Raw genomic sequence first — 14,128 nt, 5'->3', positions numbered from 1 at the left:
TTCAAAATAAATAAATAAACTAAAACAAAATGAAAAGGCCCAGACCGAAGACGCAGCCAGCGAAGCAGACGAAGGCGCGGCCGGCAGCCGCTTAGGGCAGGTGAGTGAGGTATGTAACCGCTGCTCCGGGGGTCTGCCCGGGGCCGCGCAGGGGCCCGGGGCTCAGGGCCAGCAGAGGAGTTTAGTAACAAGGCCCGTGAGGCAACTTCGGCACCTGCTCAGCCCCCGCTCCCCACAGCGCCCCTGCTGGGAGAGGCTGGGGCTGGACTAGCCAGGAGCCCCCCACAGCCAAGGCCCTACCCCCTCCCCCCAGCACCCCGTGCTGGCCATCAGCTCCCATTATAATCCCATACATCTTCCTGCAGGGTACCTGGAGCGGCCATCCCCCCCAGGAGGCTCCAGCGGTGGGGGCGGCACTGCTCAGCAGCAGCACGGCATTCTCCTGTCTCCCCACCCCGGGACGGGGCCCCCTCGCTGCCCCACATCCCAATGCAGCATCAGCACCACAGCAGGCTACTGGCCCCTTCTCGGCCGCAGGCCATTGGTCAGAAGCAGACGAGGGGGAAGTCAGACAGGCCCCGCCCCTTCCGCAGGGTCCATGGTCCTTCGGCTCAGAATGCAGGAGACCCAAATAAATCTATCGAGTCAGGGTGGGGCTGCCCCCCCCCCCCGCCCCACGGGGGCGTATCCCCCACGTCCCAGCCGTTGGCTGGCGCCACACTCGTCCTAGCAGAGTTTGCTGGGCTGGCGGGTGCGTGTCACGGGCAGGGGCAGCTTGTGCAAACCTGGGGGGGAAAGACACTGATTAGGGGCTATGCTGACATTTCCGCTCCCTGCCCATCACCCAGGGCCTGGGCTGGGGCCAGGAGCCCATTCACCCACAGCCCCGGCTCACCGGCCAATCGCCTCCCCCAGGGACACTGACAGCCCAGGCTTCCTGGCCCGGGGACCGGCTCCCCCACGGGTAGCGGGGGGCCCAGGACTCACCAAAGGCTCGGATGAGCTCGGCCCGCACGGCCCATGTAAACTTCTTCACCAGGCACAGGGTGGTGAGGGTGGCGAAGAGCATGTTGTAGAGGAAAACGATGTAGAAATTCCCCAGCCAGTTAAATCTGCCGAAGTCGCCCAGGAGGTCAAACCGCGTGATTCCTGCAAGAGAGAGAGGCTGAGCGCTCCCCTCAGAGAGGCTGGGCCCCACTGCACCCCCCCCCGCACCCCCCCCCCCCCCCCCCCCTTCCTGACCCACAGCCCCTTGTTATTCCAGCTCTGCCTCTGCCCCTCAATCCCGACCTACAGCCCCACAGCAGCTGCTCCAGAGCTCCAACCCCCAGCAAACTGGATGGGGCAGTTCTGCTGGCCCAGTGCGTATCGGGAGCCACTCAGTCCCACCCCAGGGGCGCGCGAGACTCACCCAGTGTCCTGGAGAAGACGGGCAGCGCGGAGCTGAGCACCAGCAAGGACACGCAGTTCCCAATGATCTGGGCAGGGGAGAGACAGGCCTTGAACCTGGGAGCCGGACTCCCCCTGCCCCCACGGGTGCTGCACCCCAGTATGGGCACAGGACCCCTCCCGCCCCCCCGATCACCGCAGCAACTCCGTATCCGCCGCCCAGCGAGCCACCAGACACCTGTGGCCCCACCCCTAGAATTAGGGAACCAAGATCCCCAGCTGGACTCTGGCCCTGGGGCGCGTGGGGGGCTCCCGCTGAGCGGCCACGTCTTGCTGGGGGGCATCTGACAGGGGGCAGCTCACAACTGGGCTTCTCCCCATCCAGCCTGGTGCCGGGTGCATGGCGCCCTCGTGTGGCGAGATGATGCAGTGCAGCCGCCCCCAGCAGCAGGGCCGGGAAGAGAACCCAGGCGTCCTGGGCCCAGGGCACCGTGGTCCCCAGTGGCTGCCTGCGGGTAGGAAGCGGCCCTGCACTGGGGCAGGGGGCACCTGGTGGCGGAGGGGCAGGTACCACTTACCTTGGTCATGGGGGTATCCTGCCTCGCAGGGAGCAGCCTGGTGAACATGGGGGAGCTGTAGAAGCCCACGACGGAGGAGACCATTAGATAGCTGAGTCCAGGGGTTAAGGAGGAATAACGGAGTGGGGAGGGGAGATCTGTTGGGCCCAGGGAGCCGATGCAGGGTCTGGGCTGTGGGCACAGCACCCAGAGGGGCAGGGAAGGGGGGCACTGGGCTTGCTGATACTTCAAACCCAGGCCCTGCTCCCGAAGGCCCAGAGAGAGCAGCCCCCCTGCAGGGATCAGACAGAGGGGCTGGGGCTGCGCACCCCAAGGATACAAGATGAGAACCACCTGCAGGGCGGCACCGAAGGACCCAAAGATGGAGAAGGAGGCCTGCCCCAGGGGCGCGTCCTGCAGGGAGAGAGAGAGAGCAGAGAAGGGGGTCAGGGCGGGGGGCAGATTGGAGCAGGAACCGATCAGCCAGCTCTGGGCTGGTGTCACAGGACGTCCCGGAGCCCCTTCACGCGGTCACCTGGTGAGCACTTCCCCCTCCCTGGATCCATGTAGTGCAGGGTGAACCTCCCGCCCCCGACCTGGAGGGGCCTTGCTATGGGGCTAGATAGCTGGGTCTCCCTGTTGCTGATGGTGCGTCTATTGGGAGCTGGGCTAAGACCCAGCAAACTTGTTTCATGCCTGGGCCCAGGGCAGAGAGGGAAGGGTTAAACTCCGCTCAGACCCCCTCCCGCGGTACCTGGATCCCCCGCGGCATGGCAGCGTCATCCAGCAGCAGCTCCAGCGTATGGAAACAGACCACGAGCACGGCGATGCCCTGGGAAGGACCAGACGGGAGGTCAGTGCGGCCTCCTCCCGGCACCCTCGGGGGGGCTCCTTCCCCCGGGGGCTCCACAGAGAATCCCCCCCCCCCCCCCCAACAAGCAGGGAAACTGAGACACAGACATCAGCCCCCCCCGCAGCACCTACCGTCAGCGCCAGGAGGCACAGCATGGCCAGGGGGTAGCCCAGGTTCCGCTGCCAGGGCGAGGCACCACGCCGCAGCTCTGCCGGGAAGCACAGGACACCCCCAGGTGAGCAATGGTCGCGGCTCCACCCCCCCAGATCAGAGCATCCAACTGATCTCACCGCCCAGCAAGCAGGGAGAGAACCCAGGAGTCCGGCTCCGCCCCCTCCCCACCCCCGCTCCTTACCCAGCGCCAGTCTCCGGCTCTGGATGGCCAGGAACCGCTCCCGGAGCAGAGCCGCGTTCAAGCTGAGCCAGCAGGAGGTGGGGCCTGCAGAAGGAGAGAGTCCTGAGGGATGAACTGGGGGGGGGGCTGAGCCCCCCCGGGAAGGGGCCCGTTGGAGCGAGCCCGGGGGCGGGGGATGGGGGACACTCACTGGCAGAGATCTTGCGGGAGAGGGCGGCTTCCTCGAACCTTGTGCAGTTCAGCTGCTCGTCCAGATCCTCCAGCAGCTGGGGGGGGGGGGGGGGGGGGCCGAGAGAGCACGGAGCCCGTTAGCCACCACGCAGCTGGGGGAGCAACACCCCGTCCCTCCCCCACTGAGGGCTCGACCCACGGACACCCCAACCCCTGCCGGGTCCCCCACAGCGCAGGGAGAGACTGGAACGGCTGCCCCCCCAGCCGGCACCCAGTGGGGGCTTGGCCCCAAGCAAACAAGGGGGTCCCCCGCGGCGGTGGGGGCGCAGGAGATGGGGCGAGGGCAGGACCAGGGAGCCTTACCCGGGGCTTGACCAGCAGCTTCCCGGTGACGGTGAACATGCGGGAGAGGCCGACGGGCGTGCACACTGCGGGGGGCACAGAGCAAAGGAGTAGGGTGAGAACAGGCACCGGCACCCCCGCCCCCCTTCCACCAGCAGGGGGCGCCATTCTATTGGCAAAAGGAACCCAAGGGACTGGGCCCCGTCTGTTCATGCCAGCAGGGCGGGTTCGAGCCTGGGGCCTGCGTGGTCTCGGCACCCAGAGCTGGAGAGGCAGCTCTGGGCTGGGACAACAGGCCCCTGCCCTGAAATCCCCCCCGCAAGTTCCTTCCCTAACCCGGATCGGGCTCGGAGAGCAGCGGGTGACCCCTCTGATGAACACAGCCGCTGTTCCATGGCCATGAGGCGTGGCAGGGTGTCCGGGAGGGGCACTGCCCCCTCCAGGTGCCAGCCTGGCTAGAGTGCACGCTCCACCCTGTGGGTACCTGGCCTGTCCGTCACGGAGACCCCGGCACCACCCGAAAGGGACTGGTCAGAAAAATCCACCCAGAGGTTATCCAGGTCGGGGGGTGGGAAATTCCGGCCTCTGTGTTCGCAGCAGGACTTTTCCGGACCAGAGCCAGCTCGAAAACGTCCAGGAGACCGAGCAGGAGATGCAGGGATCAGGGCTGGAGGCAGAGTCTGGCTACAGGGGCCTTTGTTCGGGGGAGGGGACAGACCCTGTCCCAGAAAGCTCCCAGTCGAACTATGCGACACCCCCCCAGGTCACCTAGGCAGTCTGTGTCAGAGACAGGAACAGAAGCCAGGTCTCCGGGATCCCAGCCCGGCACCCCAACCATATAGCCAGCCTGCCCCCTTGCATTTGCTTGGGGGGGGGAGGGCTGGTAACTCAGCTTGGACCCCACAGATCCCCCCTCCGCCCCCAAAGCAATCAAACCGCCACTTACACAACAGCAGCAGCACCCCGAAGAGCGAGATGCAGGAGTAGAGGTAGGGGAGGTAGTATTCCCACAGGTCTGTGGAGAGGAGAGGGTTAAAGTTACACACCCAGGCTGGGGTACGCCGGGGGCCTGGGAGACCCTCAGTGCAGGGGGCTGGGATTCCTTGGCACTCAGCAGGAGACGGTCACTCCCAGCGGAGCAGAGTGGGGGGGGGGGGGGGGGGCATTAAACAGCACCCCTGATAGGTAGTGTCATCCTTTGACCCCAGAGCATCACAGCAAGGGGGGGTACCAATCACCCCACTATGCAGATAGGGAAACTGAGGCATGGGGCAGGGCAGAGTTTTGCCCCTCTCATAACAAGCCACTGGCAGAGATGAAAAATTCAACCCAGGAGTCCGGGCCCAGCCCCTGGAACATACTCCCTGTTCCCAGAGCTGGGAAAACACCCCCTCCCACCATCACCGCCCCGGTCACTCGCCATAGAGGGATTCCCGGCTGCCCGCGTCCTCGTCCACAATGGCCGACGCCACCCAGACCATCCCCAGCACCAGCAGGGTCAGCAGCAGGAGCACCACGAAGGTTTCGTAGACTCGGGCCAGGATGCCCTGCGAGGGGAGGGCGAGAGTTTAACCCGGAGCGGGTGGCACCGGGGGGGGGGGGGGGGAGGGGAGGAGACGGGCCGGGCAGCTGGTACCTTCTTGGATCCCGCGAAGCCCTCGGCCTCGGTGAAGAAATACGCGAAGGGCATGAGGAAGACCAGGGAGAGGTTGGAGAAGAGGAAGACCAGATTCCAGAGGCCTGGAGAGAGACGGGCAGGTTAGCACAGCCCCCCAGGACCAGCCCCAGGCCAGCGTGAGCTCCGGGGCAGAGCCGCCCGGGCAGCGGGGCGGGCGCTCACCGTGGATCAGGGAGCCGTTCAGCCACTGGATGTAGTAGTTGTGCGGGAAGAGCAGCAGCACCTCGTTGGTGAGGATGGAGAAGGGCAGCAGCAGGACGGCGCCCAGCGAGACGGCCAGCGTGAAGGTGCACATCGACAGCCTGGGGGGGCGGAGGGGGTGAACGTGCATGAGCCTTGCCCTGCCCCCACGCGACTCCTCCGCCCCTACCCCAGCCAGCCCCCCGAATGGCCCCCAGGGTGCAGGGCAGAGCCAGCGAGGGGACAGGGCTGTGGGAGAGGCGGCAGCCCCCGCCATGGCTGGAATGTGAGCAGGCAGCACCCCGGGGCAAGTGCCAGACGCTCCTCGCCCCGAGGCAGCCGGTGACACGAGTTCTGCCAGGTCTCAGTGCGCAGAGCAGCCCAGTGAGACTCAAACCAGCACGTGCCTCGGGGAGAGATGCGTTAGCCGCTGGCCCTCCCCTCCCCCCCGAGCCGGGGATAGAACCCAGGAGTCCTGAGCCCCACCCCCCTGCTCAAGCTGCGATCCCTGTCCCAGCACGCTGGGTGGGAAGTGCGTCAATACAGGAAGGGGTGAAGGACAGCCAGAAACTTACGCAATTCTGTCGACAGCAGCATCCTCGTCATCCTCAACTGCAGAGAGGGGGGAGAAATCCAGTCAGCTCGGCCGAGACCCTCACGCTCGTTACACCTCACGGGGCAGAGTTGGGGCAGCTTCGGCCAAGAGCCGCAACTCGGTTTTGTGGGGTGGGTGTGGTGGGAGGTTTCGTGGCTCTGCTAGCGACGCCGGCGAGGGCCAGGGCGAAGCCCCTCTTCCCCCAGCGCTAAGATGGGGAGAAGGGGCCTCTGTCTGCCTCACCTACGGGAAATGGGCACTGCTTGGGGGCAGGGTCTCTCTGCACCAGGTCGCAGCGGGGGTCCCAGGAGCTGCCGGAATACCCCGGCTCGCAGCTTGTCCCAGACAGACCCTTCCCTCACTGCCCTGCAGCTGGATGTCCTGGCGCAGGGCCGGGGCCGGAGAGCACTGGGACCAGAATTATTCAGCCAATATTAGGTGTTTTTAAGAGAATCCAAACTTCTGCTAAAGCGAGCCCTTGTCCCCAGCATCTCTGTACCGAGCCACATTAAAAACCACGCGGATGCTTTTGTTCTGGGGGCACGCAGAGAACTGTGCTGAGGTTTGAGACAATAATAAGAACAGACAGAATTGTTGCTAAAAACAGCGCGGATTTCCAACAGCCCGGGACAGCAAGGGCAGAGTGCCCAGGAACTGAAGTACTAGGACCAAGTCATTTTGGGGAGTTTGTGCCCAGGGTAACAGGCTAAGAAGTGTGTGTAGACAGACAGACACACACCTCAGCTGCGTCCCAATGCTGTAGCCCTGGCTTGGGGAAGATTTAGCCCCCTCTCTGTATTTGTGCTCACTGATCTGGCTCACACTCGGTAAATCTGGTGGACTGGGATTATTTGCCATTTTCTTAGTAAAGGAGCCGACCCATCAAGCAGCGATTGGCACCCCGAACCGGCAGGGACAGGAACGTGGGCACCTCCATTGCCACCCACGCGCAGCGAAGAGACGGGGGCAACGGTGACTCAGACCAGCCCAGGTGCCCGCTGGTGTCTCCCCAAGGCAGGCTCCTGGGGGCTGTACCTGGCTGCCTGACGCCCCCCGGGCCTGTGCACAGATCTCCTGGGCAGCAACATAGGCCGGGGCCAGCTCTGCCCAGCCCAGGCGCAGCCCCCACCCCGACCCCCAGGAATCATCCTGGGCTTGGATTTCACTACACCAACCAACCCCGAGGCTGCTGGGGGCTGAGCGATGGGAAAAGGGGAAGGGGCTGGGGGGAGCAGGGGGGCTATATCAAGATAGCACCTCCTAACAAAGGGCTCAGCAGCCCCCTCCCCCATCTCCGCCTTCACTCCCACCAAGCCGGCAGCAGCTCCCATCCGTATTCAGGTCACACGTCTCCTCTCCTCCTGCTCCCTGGCCAGCCCCTCCCAGCTCCGTGCCAACCCGAATGCTCACAGCCCAGTTCCCATCCCCCGACGCTCACCAAGCCCCCCAACCCCGGCTGCAGCAGCCGTTCCTCGCACCCCGGAACCTGTCCGTGCGGCAGGCGACTCAGTGCCGGCACAGCACAGGGGTCGGCACCAGGGCCGCTGCAGGGCAGCAGTAAAAACTATGGAAATGCTGCCCAAAGAACTGCGGGAAAGCGGCTCAGCGAGAGCACAGGGCAGGGGAACAGGGAGGCTACATTTCCAAGGACTTGTCTGCCCAGGCAGACCTCGCCCCAAGCACCCCCAAAGCAGGGGCAGCGCACCGGGGCTGTCACCCCCTGCCCTGCGGCAGCACGCCCACACTGGCGGTCCCCAAGGCAGGCCAGCCCCACAGGGCACCCAGAGACCCTGGCTGAGGGTGGAATGGTCCCATCAGGAAAGCTATTCAGGGCAGAGTTTCCTCAGGGGTAGCAACTCCCATGGAAAAGAGCCAGCGAGCCGGGGGGGGGGGGGGGCAGTGCAGCGGGGAAGGGGAGCAAGGCATACAAGCATTGTCAACCCCCCACCCCAAGCCCCTGCAATACCCCCTCCTCTCTCAGCCAAAGCCCTTTACAGACACCAGTTAAGCCTCATCCTCCGCACACAGCAGGTAAGGGATTGCTTCCCTCAGCCTGAAAAGCAGCCACCTCTGGGGTGGGGCCCGGCCGCTGATTAACAGCCCACAGCATCGCTGCCCATCCCGCAGCCCACTGACATGGGCGCAGCAGGATTCACGTGGAATTTGGCCAGCATGTAGGACACAAGACCCCGACTCTCACGAAAAGGATCCCGGGATCTCCACCACCAGGCCAGGAGCTCGGTTTCACGCCCTCCCCCAGAGACCGGCTTTGGCTCAGAGGGAAGCGCTCTCCTGACTGAATCTCCACCGTGTGTTTCCATGCTGGCCCCCCGCCGCGCCGCTCGCCCAGGCTGCAGCGTTACCTGCTCAGGACCTGACTGGAGAACGGAGCGGGAGGCGAGACAAGCCGCCCCGTCCAGCTCGGGAGCTGAGGAGTCGGGGCCTGCAACTCCGCCAGGAGGGTCGCTGCCAGGGCACGGACCCCCACCCTAGGGGGCACCCCGCTCCACCCCCAGCCCCAGGGCAAGGCCAGACGCGACAGACAGTGGAGCTTTCACTCGACTGGGAAATGCACCATCTGGATTTCAGACCAGATGCTTGGGCCCTGAGCCACACAGCCTGGCTTGTGGGGGCAAAGGAGCGTCGTGGGGGGAGGGCAAGACAGCAGGTGGCCAGAGGAGCCGGGGTCAACATGTGCAGGGCGGGCAGAGGGGGGGACGTATGGGCCAATGCTTATTTATTTATAGCCCCGCCAGCAGGCCCTGGCGAGAGCCGGGGTGCACACAGCACTGGGAGATGCGGGCCCCCTCCCAAGCCAGCAGGGAGCAGCCCGGGGACCCCTGCCAGGCACGGCGGAAGCCAAGACCCGGCCTCAGCACACGAGTCCCTGACCACACGGGGGTCTGTGCCCGGGGAACGCAGCGCGTCGGGCCAGATCCAGGGGTCCGCAGACCCCCCCCAGGGGAGTCGTGTGTGAGGGAAGTTGGCAGAGAACGCGCTACACCCCCCAACGCACAGCCAAGGATACCCGTGCACCCACGGCACAGAATACGCCAGCCTGTCGCCCACAAGCCCCACGCTGACCCTCGGCGCTGGGCTGCTCCCCAGGGAGCGCAGCTTCCGCTCAGAGATGCAGGGCTGGCGGGGGGCAGAGGGTCCCCTTCCCGGCTCTCGCCAGAGCCTGCAGCCCCCTCCCCCATTCTGTGCCCAGACGCCCCCTCGGCTCCTGCCCGCCCCAGCTCACAGGATGCCGGGCAGCCCGGCTCCATCTCATGCAGCCCCCAGCACGGTGGGGGGAACCCCGGGGACGGGACGGGTTCGGCCTTTGGTAAGACAACTCCTCAGGGAGGACAAGGACGGTGCTGGGTCAGGCGGAGAGGCCACTAGGCAGCTCTCCTGCCACAGGCTCTGCCAGGGGGGGCCTGGTGTTTCGGCCCCATCTCCCTGCTCCTCCCCCCGGCCTCCTGACATCTGGCTCTGGGCTCGCTGCACAGCCCGGGGAGGGAAACACCATGGTGACGCCGCCGCGCTTAGCGACAGCACCCGGGCAACACTCGGGAGATGCTGGTCTCTGAGCCCAGCTCCCTGGGGGGGGGGGGGATGTTGTCCATGGCAACCACAACACAGCAGCGATGTAAACAAACCAAGAGGGGCCCTCCCCAGCGGGACGGGGTCTCCCCAGGGGATGCACCAAACAACACAGCAAAGCTGCTGCAGGAGGTTCGGCCCCTGGCTCAAGCAGCTCGGGGCGGGGGGGCTGCTGGGGGCCTAGGAGTTGGAATTCAACAAACGCTGTCCCTCCCACACCACGCACAGGGAGGCCAGGGCGCATGGGTCTGCCACTCCCGGGGATGGAGCCGTGGCTCGGAGCCGGGCACTGCCCCGTGCAGGAAGGGGCAGCCGGAGCCAGGAGCGGGGGCCCGGCCGGTTACCTGCGGTGAAGTCCGCATGCTTCTTGAAGCGGGTTATGATGAAGTGGCACAGGATGTAGAGGCTGGCGAAGAGCAGCGTGCAGATCTGCAGAGAGGGAGGGAGGGACACATGGGTCAGAGGTGGCCCAGGCACCTGGATTCCCCCCCCCCTGCGCTCCCCATTCCCCCCCTCAATCCACCCCCACATTTGCTACTATCCAAGCCCTGAAGAGCAGCTGTAGGGAAAGCGCCGACACCCCGGGCAGGATCCCAGCGCAGAGCTGTGGTGCCCCCGCCAGGAGCAGCTCGCGCTGGGTATCTCGCAGGACAGCAGCCCCCGGCCTGCCCACCACACAATACCCAGCGTTGCACTGGGGGCGGGGACAGGGCTTCTATACCGATTTCTGCCTGACTCCATCCCAGCTGGAGATGGGACACCCTGCAGCCCCGAGGCCCTTGTGGGTTGCCCCTGCAGCTGCTGTCCCACCGGTGCCCGAGCAGAAGGGGAGGTGCGGGGGTGACGCAGCTCCAGTTTAAAGTTACCCTCCAACCCAGAGCTGCCAGCCTGGGCTCTTTTAGGAAGTCCGGGCCTGGACCTACAAGGGAACCTCCCACGAAGTGGCCACCCCCAGATCCGCTCAGCCACCCCCAGCAGCGTCCCCTTTGCACCGCGGCTGTGACCAGCGCGGTGGCCCAGAGGCCCTGCACATGCACATGCCAGAATTTCCAGACATTTTGCCCAGATCTTTTGACGCCCCCAGGACACGTTTCTGGGGCTCCCTTGGCCGAGTGGCTCAGGACGCCGCCAGGTCCATTGTCAGATTCTGCCCCACACTGGGCCCTGCCACTCCACAGCATCCGTCGGCCTAGAATGGCCCGTGAGCCCTGGCTGTGCGCTCAGCCCGTAACCTGGTATTCGCCGCAGAGGGCGACAGGACAGGGGCAGGGAGGGAGGGGATTGTGTTGGGGGGGTTGCATTTTGCAGGGGCAATTGGAGCAGGGCGTGGGGGGGGGATAAATCTCAGGGCAAGCTGGAGAAATCAGTCTCTGAACAAACAGAGGAGATTTTGGCCCAGGCCCACAAAGGTATTTAGGCTCCGAATGGGTCACTGGGGCCTGGTAACCGCGACACTACAGTCAGCCTGGCTCACTGCTGGCATTCCTCTCTGCCGGGTCCAAGCCAGGCCGCGCCAAGCAGGACAGACGTCTGGCCACATAGAATGCCCTTGCTCTGGACTTTACCTCTTCTTGGGGGATTCAGAGGGGCCCAGGGAAGCATGTGCCACACACACACACACACACACACACACGGGGCCTGGTGCAGTCAGTCCCGCCTGCCACCGGCACTAGAGCCATGGCAGTGATTGGAAGGAAGCCGGCAAAGTCCCTCACGGAGCCGCAGGCAGCACCTGGGAACACCGCTCACCCGCCCCGAGCCGCGCTCCGAGGTCCACGCAGAGCAGGCGACGTTTTAAGAACACAAGGACCTTTGATCACTCGCAGCCCGTGTCAGACAGACCGGGCGCAAAGGTTGCATTGCATCACCACAAACTCATTCCCCACTGCACTCTGGACCGTGCCCTAGCAGGCCTGGAGACTCCTTGGACATCAGCACAACCTGAACCCCTCCAGAAGCAGCAGGACCCGCTGGCAGGCCAGCCCCTCCTAGAGCCGCCAAGCCTGGCGCGTGGGGCGAAGGGGTTGAAACCCCAATGACAGAAGCGGCCGATCGCTGCTAAAAGCTCAGCAGCTGGAGAAAACCCAGGCTGGGTCCCAGCACGGCTGGTTCTGCTTCCCCGGGCAAAGGAAATGCCTCTGCAGAGAGGCAGCAGTGGCTGTAATGCCAATGACCTGGGTATCAGGGGCTGCACACGTCAGACGTCCCAGCCCGGAGCTCGCAGCAGCCACCAGCCGTGCAGTCATTCAGGTTTGGGTGGTTTAAATTTAGGGCTCTCAAAGAACTGGCCCAGGGTTAACCGCTCGAAGGCTGCACCTGCCTGAAGGCTCTGGGGCCACACCCGCTCGGACGTCCTCCTAATAGGTCAGTGCTAGAAGCTGGCAGAGACCGATCTGACCTCTCGTGCTGCTGGGAGCCTGCCAGCACCTCTAGCAGGGAGCAGACGGGGGCCCAGCCCTTCGGACACAGGGGTTCAGAAATTAAAGGGTGGCCAGTTCAATACGTACAAAGGAAGCCTGTTAATCACACAATACTTAGCTAGCCTGCGGAACTCCCTGCCACAGGAGTTAGCAGAATTCAAACAGGGATTGGACAGCTGCACGGAGAACCAACCTCTCCAGCGTTAGACCACCAGTGCCAGCACCTTCAGGGAAGGGATGAGAGAGCGAGAACTCTCCCTCCTCTCCAGTGCGGGTCTGGGCAGCGGTGAGAGCAGCTGCTAGAGGCCTGGACACAGACAGGAAGGCTCAAGGGTCCAGCCGGCAGCGGGGTTCGGATCCGGCACGGGGGACTCAGGCTGGGGACCTCCTGGAGGGTCGGAAGGGGCCAGCGGGGCCTCAGCTTCCTGGCCTGGCCCCTCTCCGGGTCCATGGATCTGCTACGGGCCCATTTGTGGGGCTGTCCGGGGTCCCCCCTTCTGCCCCAGATCAGCCTCTCCCCTCTGCTGCGAAGTGCAGCAGGCCCCACGGGAGGATCCCTCGGCCCCCAGCCCTGCTTGACGGGAAGCGGCAATCCCGGCTCCGCAGCGAGTCCCCTGCACCCCAGCGGGGCATCCTGCCATCCCGGAGAGCGAGCGCGCACGGCCGGGGGAGTACGGGGCAGCAGCCTGCCGCTCCCGGATGCGGCCGCAGGCACCCAAGGGCTGGGACCTCAGTTCTGAGCAGCACCTCCCTCCCCGACACCCGCATGCCCCTCAGGGAGCTAATACTCCGCACGGCTCTTTATACCCCCTCAGGGACCCGCAGGCCCCGAAGGCCAGACCTGCTTCTGGACCCCACAGCCCCGTTCCCGCCACCGCCAGCCATGTCGGCCCCTAGCCCCAGGGCCAGTACCCACGTTGGCCTGCATGCCCCAGCCCTTCCTCCACTGGCAGAGCGGGGAGGGGACCCAGCCAAGTCTTTTCCAGCTCAGAATCCCAGGGACGCCGGGCAGGATTCTGTGGCGGGAGCAGCGGGGATGCAGGGAAATCAAAGCCGTTTGCAAACCCCCCACCGCATCCGGAGCTTTCAGCACCGTCCAGACCCCGTCCCCCAAGTGCCTCAGCACCCCGGGGCGATGGAGCCAGCAGGACTCCTCGATGGGCGACAGGGCTGGAGAGGTGCGGAGCCTGAGCTCGGCTGCCATCCAGCAGCGCCCACGCACCACGGCGACCGCACACGCAGAGCACCCGGGGCCACCAGTGAGCACAGACCCTCATGCAAAGCCGCTGGATGATCTGGGGGGTCCCCCAGCCCCGCTGCTACATGCCCTGCCCAGCCCCCAGCTTACAGCCCCTGGAGAAAGGGCTAAGCGGAGACACTCGGTGCATGGCACCTGCATTCCCAGCAGGGTTAGCTCCCCTGGCTCCGAGGCGCTAAGTCTTACGCAAGGCACAGCCTGTGCGCTGGAAGGTCAAGTTACTCCCTGCTGCCTGTGCCAAGCAAAGGAGTTTCTGCTGCCCCAGCAACAGAGCCAGGCGGGGGGGGCCAGCAAGCGTTGAGCGGGTCCTGGACTCTGACTTCCCCCCTCCCTCCCTGCCACGGGCCCCAGGCCAGCAGTGCTCCTTCCTCTGGGGATCCTCCCCCACACCCCGCCGGGGCAGCAGAGCAGCATCCTCATCCCCTTCACACACAGGTGAGTGACTCAGCCAAGGTATCACGGTGAGTCAGTGGCAGAGCTGGGAAACCAGAACCCAGCTGTTCTGAAGCCACAGCCCTGCTTTAGCTGCTAGGCCTGCCCAACCCCGTGGGGCCCCCCAAAGCAACCGGCCCCCACGACTCCACGAATGGATGTGCCCTCCACGCCACCTCCAACAGCCTGCCACCAAAGCTCCTCTTTGGGGGACCCACAGTTGACAGGAGCCAGCGTCACCTCATGGTGATACCAAGAGATAGGGGAGCCAGGACTCCTGGGTTCTCTTCCCCAGACAGGGAGCATGGCC

At 65.1% G+C, this 14,128-nt stretch overlaps 1 protein-coding gene across 2 annotated transcripts in view; it reads right to left on the bottom strand.

Annotated features, from left to right (window-relative positions):
• Window positions 1–430: 430 nt before the first annotated feature.
• The window catches only part of LMBR1L (limb development membrane protein 1 like), a 16,384-nt gene continuing 2,686 nt past the window's right edge, over window positions 431–14,128 (bottom strand). The window contains exons 2-17 of one of the 2 annotated variants that reach the window (XM_026659611.2): window positions 10,053–10,137; window positions 6,101–6,137; window positions 5,508–5,647; window positions 5,304–5,407; window positions 5,088–5,214; window positions 4,614–4,682; window positions 3,689–3,753; window positions 3,345–3,420; window positions 3,155–3,268; window positions 2,931–3,007; window positions 2,701–2,778; window positions 2,287–2,360; window positions 1,968–2,058; window positions 1,412–1,478; window positions 988–1,149; window positions 431–785 (exon numbers count right to left, since the gene is read on the bottom strand). In XM_026659611.2, the coding sequence (XP_026515396.1) occupies window positions 727–785; window positions 988–1,149; window positions 1,412–1,478; window positions 1,968–2,058; window positions 2,287–2,360; window positions 2,701–2,778; window positions 2,931–3,007; window positions 3,155–3,268; window positions 3,345–3,420; window positions 3,689–3,753; window positions 4,614–4,682; window positions 5,088–5,214; window positions 5,304–5,407; window positions 5,508–5,647; window positions 6,101–6,137; window positions 10,053–10,137 (1,425 nt within the window). In that variant the 3' untranslated portion in view covers window positions 431–726. The remainder of the gene's footprint in view (window positions 786–987; window positions 1,150–1,411; window positions 1,479–1,967; window positions 2,059–2,286; window positions 2,361–2,700; window positions 2,779–2,930; window positions 3,008–3,154; window positions 3,269–3,344; window positions 3,421–3,688; window positions 3,754–4,613; window positions 4,683–5,087; window positions 5,215–5,303; window positions 5,408–5,507; window positions 5,648–6,100; window positions 6,138–10,052; window positions 10,138–14,128) is intronic. The other variant, XM_026659613.2, reaches the window with a different exon arrangement.

Source organism: Terrapene carolina, unplaced genomic scaffold, assembly GCF_002925995.2.
Source record: "Terrapene carolina triunguis isolate 2854851 unplaced genomic scaffold, T_m_triunguis-2.0 Scaffold641, whole genome shotgun sequence".
Lineage (NCBI taxonomy): Eukaryota > Metazoa > Chordata > Testudines > Emydidae > Terrapene > Terrapene triunguis.
Note: the sequence above shows the minus strand (reverse complement) of the source record. Positions and strands in the feature narration are given on the sequence as shown.